The sequence below is a fragment of the Neomonachus schauinslandi genome, chromosome 2 (assembly GCF_002201575.2).
Source record: "Neomonachus schauinslandi chromosome 2, ASM220157v2, whole genome shotgun sequence".
Classification (NCBI taxonomy): Eukaryota; Metazoa; Chordata; class Mammalia; order Carnivora; family Phocidae; genus Neomonachus; species Neomonachus schauinslandi.
This window is the reverse complement of record NC_058404.1, coordinates 140,370,849-140,392,715: the sequence shown is the minus strand read 5'-3', so window position 1 is coordinate 140,392,715 and position 21,867 is coordinate 140,370,849. Positions and strand designations below refer to the sequence as shown.

General features: G+C 39.4%; 1 protein-coding gene across 2 annotated transcripts; it reads right to left on the bottom strand.

Annotated features, from left to right (window-relative positions):
- Positions 1-318: 318 nt before the first annotated feature.
- PAQR3 (progestin and adipoQ receptor family member 3) lies at positions 319-20,610 on the bottom strand. 2 transcript variants are annotated; one of them, XM_044912922.1, is made up of 7 exons: positions 20,271-20,610; positions 16,842-17,004; positions 11,485-11,640; positions 8,404-8,601; positions 6,003-6,093; positions 3,111-3,259; positions 319-436 (listed from the first exon to the last, which is right to left on the bottom strand). In XM_044912922.1, exons 1-6 carry the CDS (start codon positions 20,453-20,455, stop codon positions 3,117-3,119), a joined length of 936 nt encoding a protein of 311 aa, XP_044768857.1. In that variant the 5' UTR covers positions 20,456-20,610; the 3' UTR covers positions 319-436; positions 3,111-3,116. The 2 variants fall into 2 exon arrangements, with proteins under 2 accessions (XP_044768857.1, XP_021558115.1); XM_021702440.2 differs by lacking the exon at positions 319-436 and having other exon boundaries at positions 499-3,259.
- Positions 20,611-21,867: the final 1,257 nt, after the last annotated feature.

The following is a 21,867-nucleotide window of genomic DNA, read 5'->3' as shown; positions in this document are numbered from 1 at the left end:
TTCAGTTTTCGGTCATTATCTCACTACCTACTCAGGAAGTATGGTACAGAATTTCAGGGGACATTGGTACCCAGTAGCATCTGCACCTCTTTTGAATACAAATGCAGTAATTGTGATAATGCATGGAAAAGACACTTCTGTCCCTGCCTGAATAGCTAAGCTGATTCTTCACACATTTTGGCAGGGCTGGAATTACCCGGAATGATGACTTCAGGTGGATACAGATCTACTCAGCTCAGCAGTTGGCAGGAATCCAGAAGTGTAGGCTTTGCCCCTTGACATTTTAATACAGGGCAAAGGAAAGCTCTAGGTAGGTACCTGCCAAATGGAGTTGCACAGCTTTATGCCAGTCAATCACAATCTTCAAATCGGATACTTTGTCCAGGTAGGATGCCAAAGGATGTGACAGAGATTCCCTGAATCTTCATTCCTGATTCTAAAATACGATTTTGAAGCTGTTATGTATTATAAAGAACGACAAACAGTGCTTAATATATTTAGTAAACCCAGTTTATTTATATCATACGTATTTTGCCATGCAGCTGACTGAATTGCACTCAAGTGTAATAACAAAAAAGACAAGCACTATCTTTTGAAAATGGCTTTATATAGAAAGATAATTGCCTCAAATGAGTTAACTACAACCTTATAAATCACAATAGACAATTTAAAACAGCCATGGATAGTTTTAAAATGTATGTGTAAAGTCTGTAGGTAAAGAGCTTTTATAGTTTACACACTGTAAAATTAAAACCACTTTTTTTAGTATGGTAGCTGAATAGTGTATTTTTAATCTTATTTTTTAATAAATCTATAAAAACAAAAATAACTTAAATATACATTATTACAAGGCTCAGATTTGTAGGCAATTTTTAAATATTCTTTCATGTTAACAATGTCTTAAACAATTTGCCAGTAGCGGTACGCACACAGTAGGTGGTCAGTAAACACCGACATACAGACGTGTTTATAGGTGACAGCAATCCACATTCATTCATTCCCTACTTTATAATAAAATATATCATAGTAAAGATGAAAATGAGAGAGGATAGCTTTCTTAACAATATTGAACATTTTCATAAAAAGATGAAATGTTCACGTGGTATAATTCTCCCTACAGTCAGAGCTGTATGCCTTTTAAATTAAAAAAACAATCAAACACAGTATGCCCTTTTTATCCATTAATTCAGATGGCAAGTATTAGATAATTCATACACTCAAAAAACCAGGAATGTTTTTTAAAAATTAAGAGAAAACAGAACTTAAAATTCGATGTTTTTATTTTGAGAAGATTTTATAGTAAAAATGGTACCAGGCCTAAAATGACTAGACTTTTTTAATTTTTAAATTAATTATAACTACTCTCAGTGTATTTTATTTGGCTAAAATGACAAAATATCTATTTAAAATCAATAATACCATGTTAAACCCATAAGGGTTGTTTTGTGGAAAACACATCCTATTATCATTACAGCAAAGTCTTTTTATCACTCAGCAATAGGGATCAAATTTGCGGCCTTATGAGGCAAAGCAGCCATTTTCAAAGTAGTGTGTTCCATCATCATCATGGGTACAACACAGCACCCTTAGCCTATTGCGAAGATTCTCCATGCTGAGATGCTAGCATGGGGAATTTATATTCCCAAAACACTATACTGAAAAGAAACAGAAAATTTTACAGATGCATGACCTGAGGCACATTAAAATAAATCTAATACGAGATGTATAAATGGCAATGTGGAAATAAGCTTCACCATCAATCAACACTTCTCCTGATATTTAGGAATTCCAATGTTCTGAACATACACCAGTATTTAAAGCAGCTCATGTCAACCCATTAAGAAATTTGGATAATATTTTATATATTCCAATGAACATGTTTTTGTGAATGACTGCTTCAAAAGGGATTTAATTTATACATATGAAAAGACCAAAGAACAAGAAGAGCGTTGTATGCTAGGGCAGTGAGACCTGTTTCTTAGGTATATACAGTAAAGAGTAATGTTTCAGGCCCAAACACTAGATAGTGTGTATCAATACTCTTGAGTTGTCAATAAAATGCTAACACATGCATAAAACAGGGAAAGACTAGAGTACAGGGGAATAATCCTGTCATTATTGGGGCATCTGCATGGCTTTGTTCTAAGGCTTAAGGTTCATTTCAGGGTCAACCCTGGGCCATCTGGACTCTGTGGCCTTGAAAGTAAGTAGCACCCATTTAACTGGGAACCCCCATCCATCAAGAAATTTAGGACTGCAAATTCAGAGAGGTGAAACTCTCTATTTTGCTACAGGAATTTTGGAACCAAAAATCTGTAATCCACTGGCAAGAGTGCAATTATTAAACGGAACTAAGTATTATTCTTTGAAATTAAAAAGCTTAAATGTGAATGCCTTGGTTATTAGACCACAGAATTTGTTGCCTGATCGTATAATCAGTTTTTAATGCGATTCTTATCTGATGGGAAATGACAATGCAAGTTCTTTTCCTCTTAATGCCTCTCTCAAAGGAGGAAAGGTTTAAAGTTTTTGTTCTAGCAAACTAAAAAATCCAATGTTCCTAAGGAGAAGAGAGCCTCTAGCTAAAGGAAATCGTATCTTAAGTGCCAGTTTCTCACAAACCATGTATTTAGAGGCTAGTGATGATTCAAAACCACTCTCCTGGCTGTGTTAAGCATAGGCTATTGCAACCCTAGCCTTGACGAGGCACTTCAACTGGATCCACTACTGTAAATATCTTCTATTAAAGGAATCACACAGGATGACTCCATTTTATAATGGAGGTAAGCCCTTCCTAAGGAAATTAAGCTGGTGTTAAGTAAAACAAATACTGTTTCTACACTGGTTTCACATTCGTTGTTATTCAGATGTTTCTTATAAATGTCAACTAATTTTCACTTTCTGTACAAGCAGCAAATTAGTAGCTTTAAGGGCCGTAAAGCAGTTATTATTACAGATCCCCAAGTACATTTTTCCATTTTTATAAAGTATTACTCATGATATATTAAATAGGAGGAAAAAGGAAAAACATATGTGAATCTTAGAAATAGTGGGGTATACAACTCCCCATTACATATTGCTTAACGACTGAATACACCAGGTGGCCATACCTGAGTTCACAAATGTGAAACATAGTCAGGGCAAGGCTTGCTATGTCGGTACTGCATGACATACACTGTTGACTGATGCCACCAATATAACATCACTACTGCAAGGACGTGCCATATCTGGTGGCTTGATCCGAGGTAGTTCAGTTGTCCTAGAAGCGAAGGCAGAGAGAAAAGAATACTGACTGTAATATTTTGATATTAAAGTAAGAATGTATTTTTATCTCCGGCCTTAGAAATACGGCTTAGCGCAAAAAGATTCTGGCAGTGTCAGAGCACCTGGAGACTGACAGGAGATTCATTCAAACCCAACTGTTTTTTTAAAAAGGATGAATTCATATTTGGGTCTAATTTAAGGACATTGGTGAGTTTTGAAATACTATTCCAAGTGTGTCTTACAAACCTAATTGGGTTAATTTCAGGAATTTGATCTTTTGTCTCCCCTGTCTTATGTCTTATCTATCTGGATCTATGTGTCATGGACAAATCCACAAGATGTAATTAGTATGGCTTCATTAACTAAGGTGGATTAGTTCATACACAACTCAGAACTATTTCTCTTTGTGCTTAAAGTTTAAATTCCAAGGAGATTAAATAATTAACATGTGGGAAGCTTCTTGAAAAAGAACAAAATAAATAAAATACAGAGCTATAGAAATTTAAATGTAAATCTCTTTTCCCTACTCATGGTGCTTCTATGGTCACGTAATGTAAATATTCTCTAACCACTGACCCTGTCTATTCTTACAAAGAGAAATAGTACAGTATGTAGGTTTTAAAATCTGCACAATCCTTTCTGTAGGGGTTCCAAGCCTTTTTTTGGTCCCACAGCACACTTTGACAGTCTAGTGAAACCCACAGACCCATTTTCAAAAGCACAAAATACAGAGGATTATAAAGAAAACTGATCATACTGTCATACAAGTATCACAGATCCACTTAGTTCTGTCCATGGGTACCTTTTGGGGATCTTTGGATCCCATCAAATACCATTGTGCTGTTTCTATATTTTTAAAAATGTAACTGAGCTGAAAGTAAGTTCTTAGGTGTCAATTTGTTGATCTCACAGTAGTCACCCACCATCTCACCACTGCACGTTTATCTCTACAGCCAGGTCATAAATGGGGACTGGCAAGACAAGGTTTCTAAGCCACTCATGCAAGAGCATCTGAGACTATCATTTTTTTTTCTGAGAAGACTTCTTATCTTGTACGGTCTCCACGTCTCCACTGCCCGTGCACTCTGCCACACGCTCTGCTACACGGGGCACAGTTTATGTCAAGCTCATCTGGGGAAAAAGTTACGTAACATTTGACCTTTTATAGGGATCTTATGTTAGACAACTGGGAACTTCTGATATGAATATTTTAAGGCATAAAAACATGATGGCCACGATTATGTAGTGTAGAAAAATTTCATGGTTGAATTTTCCACATGTACTTGTCATGAAGAAATTAGTAATAAAATAATTATTAATAAAGTGATATAAAAATATATTTTGCCAGAACCGTTTTCTGAGGAAAATTCTGGCCCTCCTTGAAGGATGGGTGGTCTTCAATGAAGGGACATGTCCTAGTTGTGCTCTTGAATCCTAATGTTTACACTCAGGTTCTTCTTTCTACTCCCCTCATATTTAAAACTCACTGGTGAAAAACAAGTGCACAGAAGAATGCCTGAGGTTCTGTGATCTATTCATTCACTAGATCAGGGTTTCTCATCCTTTTTCTTCCCAACGTACATCATGAGTGGCATAATCCTGTCTTCAATTCACTGTGGAAGAGATTCTTAGCCCAGAAAGGAAAGGCAAGTTTGCAGTTTGAATATGAACCACTGCCCTACTTCTAGCTCCTCAAACCAAAAAAATCACTGCTCTGTGTACTCTGTTATTCTTGACTCAAGCCAAAGCTCACCTGGACTTACATCATTCTGTCCCTTACTAAACCACATTTTCCACTTAATGGGACTGAGGTCAAGGGACATCATCATAATAATAGTTGCTGGCATGTACTGAGTGCTTACTACTTGTGAGGAACCTTGCTAAATGGTTCATGTACATTTTCTCATGCAGTCCTCACAATAACACCATGAGAGAAAGTATCTCCATCCTCAGATGAGGAAATGAGCTGAAAAAGTACAAGTAAATTATTTAGCTCATGCAACTAGTAAGTGGGTGATGTGGATTTGAACCCAAGCAGTCTGACTCTAGACCTAAGTTCCTAAGCAAGCAAATACATGTTTTGGACATTATTCATTCTACCCAGTGTCCTCTTAGTTCTTTTCTATCAAAGGTGGTTTTTTTCTGGACTGAAGAATCAGGGAAATCTGTCCTTCTATTCGGTTACTAGCCTGCGTATATCTTGTAGACGTGAAGATTTTTAACTTCTGCTACTTTCCCCTTAGCACTGGGTACCAGGAAGCTGAAAGGCAGATTGGTGGCCTTTAATTTTAGAACCTCATGATGGATATATGTGAAGTGATCCTAACCCTGGCTTCTTTTCGTTATCTTACTTCCCTCTGTCTTTCTTATTCTTGTTTTGTGGATCTCTACATATATAATTTTTTAAGATGAGTGGTATATAAAGAAGTCAATGATAATTGATAATTAGTATCCACAAAAAAAGCAGTGGTTGGGAGTCAGAAGACTCCCAGCTCTGTCACTAGCTCATAATCGGGAAATGGTGGTGACCTCATCTACTGCACTCAACTCATGGTGAGGAGGAAAGGAAGTTTGTGAAAGCCCTTTGAAAGTTAAGCTTTTAGATAACATTTGACAATAGGAGGGCCATTCTATAACCAATTATATTGAAAAAAATCTAACTTTTGATACTCTGAAGCATAGACTTCCACCATATATTTAGAATAAAATCACGAGATCACTATAAAAGTGATACTTACCTGGAAAGTACCGTTCTGGAACTTTGGAAATGTAGAATAGGAAAGCAAGAAGAGCAATCACATACATCACAATTACACGGGGTGCAAAGTCCTGAAAAGCAAAACATTTTTTCACAGATCTTTCTACTGTGACTGAATTCCTAATTTATTATGAATTGAATTCACAAATTAGGTAGAATTCATAGGTGGAATTTAACCTTGTTAAATCTCAATTGCTTTTGTTGATAGTCTCCAATTATAGAAACCTTGCTCTCAATACTGTAGGAAACAGGGGCGCCTGGCTGGCTCAGTCAGTTAAGCATCTGACTCTTGGTTTTGGCTCAGGTCATGTGAGATCGAGCCCCTGTCGGGCTCCATGCTCAGTGCAGAGTCTACTTGGGATTCTCTCCCTTTCCTTCTTCTTCTCTGTATGAAATGGCCCACAGGAGTGGAACAGAGTACTCTAAAGGTGAGGGTACTAAAGAAGCTAGAACTTTAACATGGTTGAAGGTACTAAGGACACCCAACTCCAACTATAACATAGATGCATGGGTGGAATGCATATGGGGAATGGAGTTACCAGCTGAACAAGCAAAAAAACTGAAGATCATGGTCTTGTGGCTAGAAAAGACACAAGAGGTTTGGGGGGCACCTGGGTGGTTCAGTCGGTTAAGTGTCTGCCTTCGGCTCAAGTCATGATCCCAGGGTCCTGGGACTGAGCCCCATGTCAGGTTCCCTGCTCAGCGGGGAGCCTGCTTCTCGCTCTGCCTCTGCTGCTCCCCCTGCTTGTGCTCTCTCTCTCAAATAAATAAATAAATAAATAAAATCTTAAAAAAAAAAAAAAAAAGTTTGGCCCAACAATGAAATCTGTCCACACAGATAGAACACAATCACACCCTGCTTCCCAGGATTAGCCCTTCTGGAACTTTTCATCTTCGGTTAAGTCTCTCCCTCTTTCCCCATCTTTAAAAAATTATAGCTTATTGGAGAATTTCTCAGGATGTCTCCCTCTGCTTCTTCACCGGAATGATCTGTGATCACATCAGATTTCCATCTTTCAGAACCACTATTTTCCTAAACCATATTTCTATTGTAAGATTTCTGGACACAGGAAAGCTCCCATATTTTTCTGAATTTCTCAAAAATCTACTGGCTTAATAGGTCTGGTTCTTTTTATCATTATAAGCTTAAAAGTGATGTGTTTACTTCATCTCAAATTTCGGTCCCTTCTATGTCAATAACCAGTTATTCATTTCTGGTAAGAATTAAATCTAGAGTTGCATTTCACCACTGTATTTTAACTTATATTCAGGGAATTAAAATTGGCAGAGAAATGATGTTTTCAGGTATCAGGATCACTGAAGTTCCTCATCACTACTGTCTCACTTTCTCCCAATTTCTTAATCTTATGAAGAAAGCATCACCTTGTTCTCAAGTTGACAAAGTGGCCAAATCAATACCACTCAATTAACTGTATCACAGAAAGTTTTATACCCAAATGCTTTCCATCATGCTGTTGCCGACTTCATGCAAGTATGTGTAAGCCTACTGTTCGTTCTCCCGTCTTCTAAAAAAATACGATCCTTTTGAATAAAACCTGCACTTAAATCCCCATATTCCAGACAAAGGTCCCATTGCAACAACTGTACATTATTTCTGCTAGATTTCCTGATGTTAAAAATTCTTAAGTTTACTCTCAAGCATATTCTTAAAGCATTTTTGTATGGATCTCTGAGCTCTTAAGTCTTATTTCTAATCCCCTTCTCAAGAACACTGAGACATTCTCACTGAGCTATCTCCTAAATGCACTCCGACTTGCCCCATAATACCTAACTCTATAAGCTCTTCTTTTACTTCCCAGTATATTGTCCTTGGTGGGTGGGACATGCTCTCATGGCTCCAGCTAGTAATGATTTTCAAATCTTATCACTAGTCTCAAACTGTGACCTAAATTCCAACTCCATCTCCACCTTTACATCCCACAGGTGCCTCAAATTCAACAGGTCCAAGGAAAAATCCTTCCTGGCTCCTTTTCCTCCACAAAAATCAATCAATCAATTCCTCCTAGTTCCATATTTGTGTTATCACTGGCATTATCCTTGCCATAGCTAACGAAGCTGGAAACCTGGAAGTTCTCCACTGATAAGGACTTGGGTATTTACACACTCAGGGTAGCAGAAGGCGAATTAACGTATTTTGCAGAAAGACATCTCGGAAAAAAAAACAGTAGTTACACTTCTTTTTCCTGCAAGGCATGCTTATTTATGTAGATGTGAACATTATGGCATTAATATGCAATTATAAATATTTTCTCAAATGACAGAGACCCAGCCACCTGGTCTGAATTTAGTACTTTACCCCAAATGAATACAATCGAAAGGACAAAAAAAAATGAGAAAAATACCGACTACACTCAACCTACCTGTACAATAGGAGCACCGATTCCTCCATTGAGCCAAACCCAGTGAAGGGTAGGGATCACTCCGTATCCCGAAACGGAACAGAAGATGATGGAGCGGAGCCTCTGCCACTGCTGCGTGAGGTAATTGGGATGGATCTGTGCGAAGAACACTGCCAGGATCATAGCGAGCACTGTGATCAAGTACACTTGACGCCAATACTAGACGTGAAGGAAGTCAAATTTTCATTGTTACTAACAATAAGGGAAGGAAAAGAGCAATTCTGGCTTTTCCATTATACATTCCAAGCTTATTTACATTTTTTCACTTCTGAACATGGTTAACTTCCTTCCTTAAAACACTGCATGTTCCATACACCTGTTAGGTTCTTAGGATGACAGTGAGCTGGTAGAAACCACATTTGTTCATACAAACGCATTTTCTGAGTACCTGTTATATGCCAGGGACAATTTAAGTCCTGTAGACACAAAGCGGACTATGACACGGACTCTGCCAGTGGGTGAGCTCATAGACTATGGGGGGGCAGACATGAACAAATGATTATAATCCACTGGTAAGTCCTGTAACTGAGCTGTGAACAGAACGTTGTAGAGTCACAGAGGAGGGGGCGTCTGCTACCTGGAATAGCTAATAAATACTTCACAGAGGAGATGGTATCTAAGCAGATGATTCTTGAGGAATCCATATGATTGTGTGGGAAGAGGGAATTCTCAAGGAAAAGGAACAGCACATACAGTGGGAAGGTTTTGAGAAGGGAGGCTGAAAGGCAGGCGTACTGTCAGGCTAAGGACTTGGAACTTTAACTTGTTGGCACTGGGGGAATAGCAGGTTCTTTAAGAATGAGATGACAGGCCTGTGTTTCAAATGATTTATTAGATAACTCTGACATCAGTATGAAAAGGAAAGCGGTGACAGGAAGCCAGCTAGAAGGTATTAGAATAACTGATTCAAAGAGAGAATGGAGGCTTGGACTCTGGTTGAACAAGGAAGACAGAGATGTGAGCAGCAGATTCAGGAGACTTTTTAAAAATTAACTCAAATCTTAATGGTTGACTGGATGTGTGAGAAGGCAGCAGAGGATGGCCAGAATGTTTCCATTATGAAAAGCCACGCAAATGGCTTCTACTAATGGGGCAAATGAGCAAAGATAATCCAGGTGTGGTGTTTGTGTGGGTGGGGGAGAGAGAATGGGAAAGCATGAAATGTGCATTTTAAAACAGATTAAGTTTGAAGGGCTTACAGAGTATTTAGGTATCTAAACAAGCAGCTGAAGCTCAAAAGTTAGCATGACATAGAGCAGAGTTCTTAAGCTGAGCTCCAAGGACTTCTGTGGGGCTATTAGCTTCCTGAAATCACATGTCAAATTGTTTGGTTAATCTGTGCCCAAATGTATATTCCCCTGGATGGAAGGTCCAGAGTTCTCAATCTCATTCTCAAAGCAGCCTGTGTTCTTAAAAGATAAAGAGCCACTACAGCAATTGAATATTTGGAAATGATTAGGTACCAGAGGAAAGAAAACCATTTTTCCTTTAAGTGATCATTAGCTCCAGTGGCTTTCTTTTTTCTTGGAAACCTAGCTTTTCTGAAAAGAGATTTACAAGAAGTGTCCCACTGCTCTCTTGAATTATCAGGTATGTTTGGGCAAAGGTAAATAGAAAACAGGTTAGCTTCCAGAGAAAGAATAAGATAGTAAAACAATTCAAATTATGACATGACTGCCCTCACAAGCTCCTAGTTATCAGCTTATTCCAAATTTTCTAAAAGATATAAATGGTTTCATGCAAAATGAGTAAATGAAAGCTGAGCAGATATGAACATTTTATTACTAAAATCAAATCAACTTACAAGGTTAACTGCACATATATTTAATTAAATGCTTATGTTCCAAAGTAATTAGGCCTAAAAAGCAAATGGCTCATATGTAAGTGGCTACAATCAATAATTCTCCTACTTCAAGCCAAATTTATGATTTTTCTCTTTGCTAGTTTTACCCTTTAGCTTTACTGGCAGTTATCTCTGTTATTGTGCAGAGACACATTCTTAAGGTCCTACTTAAGAATTCCCGAAGTCAGAGGAGTCCTGCGCTACAGCCAATCTTCCCAGTACGTGAAGGCTGGGGAATATGGCTTGGAGCACCTGCTACACGTGGAGGGCTTGCGGAGAGGACAGGCTCTATTCCTCTGTGAGCAGGACTACAAGTACCTAGTACGTATACTGCCCCTGCGCAGCCGTCCTGGCTCTGAAAGGGAGGGAACTAAAGGACGAAAGAGAAGAGTAAGGTAGGAGAGCAGGCGGAAGAGAGAGTAGAGCTGAAGAGGGACTTCCTGAACGGGAGGGCTTGAGATGTGTTGAGCCCAGTGGAAGATTCAGTTTGCCTCCTTGGCTGGGACATGAGGTGATGAGCTAGAGGACTGTATTCCATAGTCCGGCAGGCCAATATAATCCGATAGCAGCGTTTTAAACACTGCTTTGCACAAGGCAACAACTGACTTCTGTGACATCAGCGTCAAAAGTAGAGCTGATCTCGAACTCAGAACAGATACATACTTGTTAAAGTCACTCACCACCCAGCTGGTCTGTCTCTGTGCTTACCTCCAAATATAAGACTAAAGAAGGGAAAATGCATTTCTTATGAAGAATTGGGTCAACATGCTCACAGACAAACCCTTTGTTTTTTTCACTGAAAGGCGAGTAAAGGACCAGGAGAAATGGAAAGCAGCAGCAAGCTTCATAATTTCATCAAGTGCTAACTTTAACTTCAGCTCTATAAACATAAAAGACATATAATGTGCATCTGAGGAGTCATGTAGCTATATGGATTTGGTGGAAACATTAATAACGTAGTGTTTACATCCGTTTTAAGAAAATGTCTTCATATATTTCAATGGAAAATTAGTAAAATGAGTATGGATCTGGTAATAGATACTAGAAATCAAAGGGCCCTTTTGAAAAATGAGTTTACACAAGACTCTTCTTTCTTCTACAAGTTAATTATGTGTTTATTCAGAAGTTCAAAGGAACCATGGCAAGAAAACCCAAGACCTACGTGAAAGATAGAATGTAAAATGTTTTAACTTACTTACGTTATTACAATAAAATGCATAAAATACCCCGGAGACATAGCATCCCAGTATTCCAATAGAAATTCCTGCATAATCTAATGCCATCCATCTTCGACAGGTTTTTTCTGATCGATGGCAGGAAAAAAGATGATAGCCCACAGAGCAAAGCATACAGACCTATGGAAAATAAAACAAATCTCAGCAAAGTGAAACAAAAAGAAATTAAAGCAACTTGTGTGATGTTCAGGGAAGTGGTTAGGTCAAGCCCAGGCTTTTTGGCCAAACAGACCTGAACCTGGATTCTGGCTTTGTGCCATAAGGCAAGCCATGTCATTTCTCTACGTCTCAGGTTCCTTATGGGTAAAATGGGGATAACAGTAATAAAGAAATTTGAAATGGTAGGTACTTTATAATATAAAATTTTAAATGAGTAGCACAGCAGTGGGAAAATTATACAATGTAAATGTTTTTAAAATATTAATTGAGGCTTATTTGGATTCACGAATGAGTTTCCTTTTAAAAAAGTACCCACTAGAAGTAGTCCTTAAAAAATTAATCAAAGAACATAGAATTGTATGATGTAAAAACATAAGCTCCTCCACTTAAGCTATTCCCCAGTAGTAGCTCCTGATAACATTTGTTATGTGTCCTCGGTATCTTCAATGAATGTATCAAACACCTATGACATACAAGTCCACACGTACACAAACACACGATACATTCTTTTTAATCAAATGGAATCACATAATACATTCTGTTCTACAATTCTGCTTTTTACACTTAAGACTTTCTATGTCTGTATGAGATTTCACTGTAGAGTTTACTTTTGGGTTGTGAGTTAAACACAGTTTTGTTGTGTCCGAGAAAAAATAATTGTGATGTATGCTGACTTTTATATGTTGCCAAATTGAGAGCAAAGCTAATCTGATTCAAGCAGCTCCTCTGAAGACTGATAAGGTTTTCATGGCTGAACTCCCTCCAGCCATTAAATACCTGCTGTGTGTCATGCCCCGGGGATACAAGGATGAGACCTCTACTGTCTGAAAGATTTTCCTGAAACAAGTGGACAAACAAGTGGTGATGTAAGAAGTCACAGTGAGAAAACAGAGGAGGAAGGGGCCTTGGTTTGTGGGTGTATGTGTGCATTTGTTTGGTGGGTGAAGTGGTGGGGAGAAGAGCTTCACAGAAGGGCTGCCACCTGAGCTGGCATTCATCAAGAATATAAATAAAGGTGGCCACATGTTTACTGGAGGGTCCACAGGAAAAGCAGTGTATTGAGAAACAGAGAACCATTAAGGAATGTCATGTGGCCCTCTTCACAATACAATTATGACAAGTCCTACACCTCAGAGAGTTTTAATGTCAATATTAATGGGCGAGGTGTGATACTACTGAAGATTTTAAGCACAGCCTTACGGAAAGGCTAAGATGGGAGGTTACAGGAGTAGCCCTGGAAAGCAATGACAAGAGCCTCTAGTAAGCCACTGATGGCGGGGGTTGCAGTAACTGGCACAGATAAATGATATGAAGTAGGTCAAACTGATAAATATTTTGTAAGCAACTGCTCAGGCAGAAAAATGGGTCAGCTAGCCAGTCTATAGTCTGGTCATTAAACCTAATCAGGCTCCACAGCTTCAGTATCGATATTCAAAACAATGTACCTAGCCACAATGTCATTTCTTCATCCAGAGTCTAAAATCTTCATCGTCTGTGGCTTTGGCTAGTAAGCCACAAGTCAGAGTTCACTGACCCAATTAAATATAACTCTCAGAAGCTTGGTTATTTGTTTTCTCAAATTATCCTTGAGATTAAACACAGTAAATCCTGAGGACACCAAGGTGTGTATTCTCACTGACAAGGAAAGATCTCATTGTGACAATGTTGAGTGACCAAAACAGCAAGCAGAGATGATCATATCTCAGAAGTAGGTAGGCAAGTAGGTGGGAGGCACCTGTGCATACACAAATGTCAAATGTGCTTACCTCTGGAAAGTGGAATTTCAAATGGCTTTTACTTTCTTCCATACACTTTTTTGTTTGTTTGAATTCCTATGTGAGTATATTTTATAGCAAGAAACAATAAGGCTAATTTCATTGTGAAAAGGAAAATAAAGAGAAAAATTATACTCTTCAAAAGCAATTAAAATATATAGTGTTAACAGAGAACACTGAGTTCTTAAAAAGTAAACCTATACTTGGTATCTGTTCTAAGTTTTAAAAGAAATCTGTTTTAAAAGAAATGTGTTATTATTAGAATTCCTTAAAAAAAAACGGACTGAAAAATTATCTGGCAAATTGAGTTTGGTTTCAGTTTTCTGGAAAGTTTCCTTTTGTTGGATTCTCTCACTCCATCAAGGCAGACAGATAATTAGAGTGTGACATCCTATATCTAATCTCCTTGGCATGATAACCAAATACTTCAGGATCTAGCTCCTGCCTCCCGCCAGCCTCATCTTTCTCCATTCTCCCACGAGCCAACCACAAAGGCCAACTCCTACAAGTCCAGAAAGTGTTGAACTGTCTCTTGCTTCTGGGCCTTTACACAAACTACTTTTATCTGCTTAAACCCCTGCCTCACTCTCCCTTCTGCCCTCCTACCTAGGTGACTAGATATTTATGATGGGCTGATTTTGTTCAGCACTGAACTCACGATGCCTAGCTTAGTGCCTGGATGAGTAAGTGAACTTAATGCAAATGAACTGAATCTAGGGAAAGGCATTCCTGGATTCTACTCTTCCCTAAGACAGAAAGACCTCTGGGAAAGTTCAAAGCCCCTAAAATTACATTCTACTTTTCAGAATGTACTCTATTAATCTGGTTGGTGGGAAAGTACTGAGCGTATAAAATGGTAGAAGGGAGGGGCACCTGGGTGGCTTAGTGGATTAAGCGTCTGCCTTTGGCTCAGGTCATGATCCCAGGGTCCTGCGAACGAGCCCCGCATCCGGCTCCCGGGGAGGCCTGCATCTCTCTCTTCCTCTCCCTCTGCTGCTCCCCCTGCTTGTGCTCTCTCTCTCTCTCTCTCTCAAATAAATAAATAAAAATATTAAAAAAAAAAGGTAGAAGGGAAAGAGAAAAAAAATGTTATGTCTTTTAAAAATTAAATGTGAATCAATCATTTTTTTTCTTTTTTTGGGGGGGGCAAGAGGGAGAAGGGGAGAGAGAGAGAGAGGGAAAAGGAAAGAGAGAATCCTAAGCAGGCTCCACACCCAGCACGGATGCCTAAGGTGGGGCTCGGTCCCAAGACCATGAGATCATGACCTGAGAAGGGATCAAGAGTCAGATGCTTAACCGACTGAGCCACCCAGGAGCCCCTAAATGTAAATCAATCTTAATTTGTGGTTTATCATGCTGCCTGCTGGCTCTAAGAATTTGACAAAATTGAGTCAACAAGTTATAATTTAATTTCATAAAAATAAAAATAACAGAGATGGCAGTTTTCAGTAGGAAAAATCTGCTGTCTTTAGCTGTTGTTAGCATCTTGCTGCCTTTAGCAACTTTTAGTGTGTAACAAAGATCACTGCACTAGCAGCCAGGAGAACAAGATTTTACTGTCCTGCTGAATAATCCTGAGCAAGTCACCCTAACATTTTGGGTTTTTCTTCATTGCCAGTTGTAATTATTTCAGTTTTTCAGTTCTGCAATGCATTGTTTTCTTAAGCCAATATGAAGATTAATATGCTTTCCTTGAACTAACGTCAGTTGTGGCTGGATGGTGAAGGAATAAAGGGCAGGCCTGTGGGTAGAGGAAAACATGTGGGATTTTCAAAGTAGATATACTATCCATATAATTAACAGCAGAGTATAAACCAGTTTAGTCTATAAGATACATCTAAAGATTTAACTATAAAGAAATTGATTCATTTCTGTTTTAAAACCAGAGATGGATTCTAAGAGATGTTTAGGCTGCAATCAGGACAAAATGAGTATACTTTAAAAATATTTAAAGAAAAAATAATTTTCAAATAATAATAAAAACAAAAATGTAAGAGTATTCTTTCCCTCAACGAAACTTAAAATATTATTCCAGAAACTAGAATTAGGAAAAAAGGGGAAGGGAGATGTTCCTAATGTGTTTTTAGTCATTTAACTCCGAAGTCTTGAGTTGAATGATGAAGGTCTAAAATTATTATTATTATTTTTTTAAGATTTTATTTATTTATTTGACAGAGACAGACAACGCGAGAGAAGGAACACAAGCAGGGGGAGTGGGAGAGGGAGAAGCAGGCCTCCTGCCGAGCAGGGAGCCTGATGTGGGGCTCGATCCCAGGACCCTGGGATCATGACCTGAGCCGAAGGCAGATGCTTAACGACTAAGCCACCCAGGTGCCCTAAAGGTCTAAAATTAAATGATGTATCATGAAAACAACATCTGTGCAGCTGACGTATAGTACAGATGCACCTTTCACATGGTAGCCACAGGTTAACTGCAGGGAGTGCTGGCCTGTATTTGGGGGAGGGGGTGACAGCTTTTAATTTTTATGTTTTTCTGTACACTCAGCATTTTTTTTTTAAATTTTACAAATGTCAGCGGGATTTCAGTCCACATTTGTTTTTTTCTTCAGAATTATTTCTTTTTAAAATATTATATATAACTTTTAAAGGAATTTTACAGATCCTTGAAGAAAACTGAAAGTGCTAGAGAACTAACAAATATAAGAGGTAGAAAGGAGAAACTGAAAGTATTTGAAACCAGGCAAGCGTAAAAAGACCAAAGGAAACGAACATTAAAGCAACAGAAAAGATCACTACCAGCAAAACAAGACATTAAAATTAAGACAGTATGGAAACAAATACCGAAATCACAGACATATAAATAGGAAAAAGATGGGAAATCTTCTGAAAAAAGTTTTAATTAGTAACTAGTGTTTTTTTTTTTTTTTTTTTAAGATTTTATTTATTTTTGACAGAGTGAGTACAAGCAGGGGAAGTAGCAGGCAGAGGGAGTGGGAGAAGCAGGCTCCCCGATGTGGGGCTCGATCCCAGGACCCTGAGATTTACCTGAGCCGAAGGCAGATGCTTAACCGTCTGAGCCACCCAGGCGCCCCAGTAACTAGTGTTCTATCTCAGCCAGAAAATAGGGTTCCTATCCTTATATTAATCTTAAAACAGAAATCTCTAAAAAGGGAAGGAGAAAAGGAAAGGCATTTTTTTCAATCTTTAAAATCTATTGGATTTCAAGTATACTCTAACAGTAAAGTCCAAATATACTATAATAAAAACATTTTTGCTGCTTATATTATGAAAATGAATAAGCTAACCCATATGCTATTTTGGGACTCTTTAATAAAAACAAGTGGTGGCTGTGACGTAAGATCACCTGCCCAAGCTTGTCTGACCAAAGTTCTCTCTACCAATAATAATGTTTGTGAAATGACTTACCTGGAAGCAGAAAAGACAAATAGAACAAATTACAAAATCTTCTCTGGACGCACTTGCCGAAGGTAATACTGATGTCATATCATATATTCCCAGGGTAAAGAAGAGAAAAAAACCCAGCAAATGACTCCAGATGTTTACTGTCTCATTAGATAAAATAAACAAACTGGAAAACAAACAGACATGCATCTCAGATTCATATTGGCTTGCTCACCATCAGCATTTAGAAGGTTAGGGACAGTTTGTGGGGGGCAATTATCTAACATTTGCTGCTTTATGCCCTTAACCCCATCTTTGCCTTTGTAAATACGGTATCTCACTTAGTTCAATTGATCTTTAGGTTCTTCCACATCTCCACCAATCCTGAGATCTTAGAGCTTTTTGGTGCTCACCTCTATTATCATATTTACCATTTCCTTCCTCATCTGAGTTATTTATGTACAAATTCCATCTCATCCTCCAGCCTATCAACTCCCTGATGGCTGGCACCATCCATCTTTATGACATCACTGTCCCAAGCAGAGTGCCTTGTTCAGATTAAATGCTAAATGTCTACAGAAATCAATGTGCAGATTAAAACTGGATGTTAGCTACCATACTTTCATGTTCAAAAACAGGTATCCAAAAACCTGCTAAGTATAAGGTTAGGCACAAACTTAAAATACCTTTTTAGTACACATTAAATACAAATGCAAAGCTAAACAGACTCGAGAGAAGCAGAATAAATACAAACTGTTCCACTGGAAATGTCCTTTAAGATAGGCATGCTGGAACAGCTTTGCTGTGATTGTGTGAAACCAAACTAGTTCCTAGGTCGCATGAGTTTCTCCTTTTTAGGAACAATAGGTTACTTTAAATATCAGTACTATTTGCCCACTAAATGTCTAACTGGTTTGAGTTTAAGTAGCCTTAACAGCACGGGTTGGTGTAGAGTGTACCACACCAACCAGGAGTCAAGAGGCTCACTGTCCCTCCACTCTCACCCTCAGCAACAAATTAGGTCTGTGATCATAAGCAAGTCACTTAACCTCTCTGGCTTCAGTTTCTTCAACTATAAAACAAGGGAGGTGGATTAGATGCTGCTGCTGCAAGTCCCTTCTAGCTCCATTTTGTGAAATGTTTCCCTAGCTGTGGATAGAACTCATCTGATTATTTATTGTTTAAAATTCTCCTGCATCTCTCTTGCAAAATCTAATCTTTTTGTTTGAATTAAGGTCTTTGACATTCACTGGTTCAGATTCCTTATTAATAAGCATTAATGTATAACGCTAACTTACTGAATTTGTAGGAATCACCATGGTTCTCATTTTCCCATTTTTACACATCATAAACATAACAGGGTTTCACATTATCAAACAATCATCAAGAATAAAGTGAATCTTCTTATCATGAATTTCAGGCTTTACCCTGTATAAGCATCAAGTATAAAGACTACTCATATTGGGGGGGGGGGGAGTGAGGATGCAGGAATGTGAAGGAACATATAGGACTAGTTTGATGATCAATACTCTGCTTTGCCTATTGCCTCAGAACTTTTCACTTTGTGAAACCCAGTATAACCTGATTAGCTGAACTGAGAGGCACAACCTTGGCATGCTCCTTCCAACTAACAGGAGTGTTGGCAGAACAGCTGTAACATACAAAACCTCTCCTTATATCCAAAATCTGTCCTGGTCACTCTTGACAGCTAAAAGAAGAGAGGGCAAAAGGTGAACTTGGAAATGACCAAGCTGGTGGGAAGAGCACTTGGAAGAATATTCCCTGCAGAGAATCTACTCTTACTCTGTGAGAAGTTAACACTTCTCGGTTCAGCTTCAAAATCAATAATCAGGATGATAACAAGTCACCATTAATTGAGTGCCTGTTAGGCGTCATGCCCTGTGTAGCATTTTATACACATAATCTGATTTAATCCTTAATATTTTTTCAAGTAGGAATTGTGATTATCCTTGTTTTTACAAAAGGATAAAATAAGATTCATTAAATGGTTAAGTGGCAGATCTGGATACTCGAGTCTTTTTGACTCAACAGCCCAAGATCAAAGCACTACATGTATTTCACTTCTCAATCCATGAGATTTGGACACTAACATCAGAATCCAGAGGACTAGTACTATGTGGGTAATAAAATACTTAGGGTATTAAGGTAATTCACTACCTGCTCTGTCTTTGTGGAACTTCACTTCCATAGCAAGGCCCAGCTCTGATTTCTTGTATAATAACCTATGCAAAGGAGACACTGGGGAGGCAAATAGTACTTAGGAGTCAAATTGTGAAGGCCTGTGGGCCATCCACTGAGTAGGGATGGGCAGAATGTCACCTTGTGACTGTGAGTCCAAAACACTTTCCAGGCAGGGCAGAAAGAACTGGGGAAAGACCATGCTGAAAAGAAGACCAAGAATCAGATGTGTGATTGCTTCCTGAGCAACTCAACATTCCAGCACTAGAGTTTGTCACTATAGCATCCTAGAACTAACCAATATCTGTACCTTAATTCTCTTGAAGTGGGGTTCTTTATTTAAGTACATACAGTGAGTTTTAACACAAAGCTAGCCTAAGAACCAGAACACAGAGTTTTTGGTTTTATTTTTTAAAACCCAGGCTTTCAAGAGACTCATGGTTTTAAAGGTTTAGATGATAAAGAAATTCCGTTCTTAGAAATGCTTCTAGGGTGCTCTAGTAGAGGGTGGTGCCCGTTAGAGTCTCTCTTCGCTACAGTTCTTTTCCTACACAGCATTTTTCACAATGGTTATTATGCAATAGAGTAATTACCTCTTTAATGTGTGTCTTTCAGACCAAACCTTAGTAGTTTCATGAGAACAAGGGCCATATCTGCTGTTCTCTACATGACCTGGTATAGTGCCTGGCACCTAGGAGGGGCTCCATAGTATCTGCTGAATGAATGAATCAGGGATTTCTCTGATATACCTATGCATGCATATGGCAATGTGAACCTGTTTTCTATTATATTAATACAATTTCCTATTATATCATGTTGGGCATTTATCAGGCCCAAACCATCTGCACTTCCATAGGGCTGATCTAAAAATAAATAAAGGTTAGGTATACACTGGGGCACGTATCACTTGGCCATTGTTAGTGGAGTCGATTCCAGTAAGCACCAAATGCGATAAAGGATGTAGAAGCTCTCTGTAAACTGCAGAGCACCATAGGAGAAATTGCTATGGTGGTAATTAAAATCATTGTTAACTGTCATTATTATTCCGTGGATCAAGCACCCAGGCGGGGGGAGGAAGAAAGATAACGAGAGGGGAGAAATGGCAAAAAGGAATAAGAAGGATGGGGCATTTAGGAAATGATGGGCTCGGGGAAAGCAGCACAGACAGACCCTAGACAAAAAGGGTGTAGGTGGGGAGGAGAGGCTGCCGGCGCGCCCCCTGAGGCGCGCCCCGCGGAGGCGGCAAGACCGTACCTTTTGATACACAGCCTGGAGGGGAGGTAGGCCCGGTAGCCGTCGGTGATGTACGGGTTGTCCTTGAGGGACACAGGGATCTGCTCGTAGGTGTAGAGGCGGATGCCGCGGGGCACCAGGACCGGCCAGTACTGGTAGCTGCCCAGCTCTATATAATGCGCGCTCTTCAGTAGTTTCTGATGCATCCTTCCCTGCCGCCGCCGCTCCCCCTCTGGGGAGCTCGCCCAGGCCCCGCCTCCCCGGGGAGGGGGCTTTGCCGCTGCCGCCCCCGCCCCGGAGCCCGCGAACACAGCGCGAGGCCCTACGGTCCCGCCGCTGCCCAGGCCCCGCTCCGCGATCACACCGGCCGGCCACCGCCGTCAGCGCCGGGGCGGACCCGGCGGCGTCGCAGCCTTCTCTGACGTCAGCACGCCGCGGCGGGCCCCGCCCCTCGGCCTTCTCTGGGGCAGGAAGGGCTGGGGCTGGGGTTGCTCTGGCGCGACCCGGGAGCGTTCGCGCGCTCGGGCGGGCTGCTCGGGGCCGGGCGTTCCGGCCGCTCCGGGCGGCGGAACCGAGGTGCCAGTTTCTCCTCGTCGGTGAGAAGAGCACAGAACTGTGCAGGCGAATACAGGTGGTGTTTTCTTCAAGGGGAAAAGAAGAGAGTTCACTGGAAGAAAATTAAGAACGAGAGCTAACTCTTCACCAGTTACTTATGCTTAGAATCTCACACGTAGTGTTAGAAGGGACTCTCGAGGTTTTTTAAGCTAAAGTCAGTCCTTTGAAGTAGCTGAAAATAGAGGAAAGCTGATGCACTTGGAACATTTACCAAAATTGAGTATGCACTAAGCCATAAAGAAACCCCCAGCGACATTCAAAACACTGAAACCATTCAGGGCATGTTCTCTGATCACAATAGAATTAAAGTAGAAATAAACAAGAAAACTAAAAACTCCCAAATGTCTGGAACTGAACAAAACACTTCTAAGTATTTCATGGGTTGATGAAGAAATCACAATGGAAATGAGAAAATCTACTGAACTGAATGATAAAGATGGAACATAGCCAGACTTGAGGTGCAGCTAATACAATGCTTAGAGGAAAAGTTACAGATTTCTTTGTTTCTGGCTGTGCACTATGATGCAAATGTTTTTTAATAACGGCGACAGGACGAAACAGTTTTGCACCCCTATATGTAGTATCCTTAGCCCATTCTTTGGCATATAGTAATCACTCATTATTCCTGTTATTTATATATTATTATGGTAGTAATATTAGCTGATGTTTGAGAAACAGTATGGCTTAGTGATAAGTTCTGAGGTTTGAAGCCATGATACCTGGGTTTGAATTCTTGTTCAGCCATTTATTAGCTATGTGCCCTTGTGCAAGAACTTAACATCTTTGTGTCTCAGTTTTCTTATTGATAAAATAGGGGTAATGGCAGTACTTTACGTTGTGAAGATGAAATGAGTGAATCCATTTAATAATAGAAAAGTGTCAGGCATATTGTTATCACCCCAAAAATGTTAGCCATTACTAGAATTCTAGTGAAGATGTATTAGATAAAACTGGAAAGATAAAAATATCCTAAATGGACTTAATGTCATGCGAAGGAATTCTT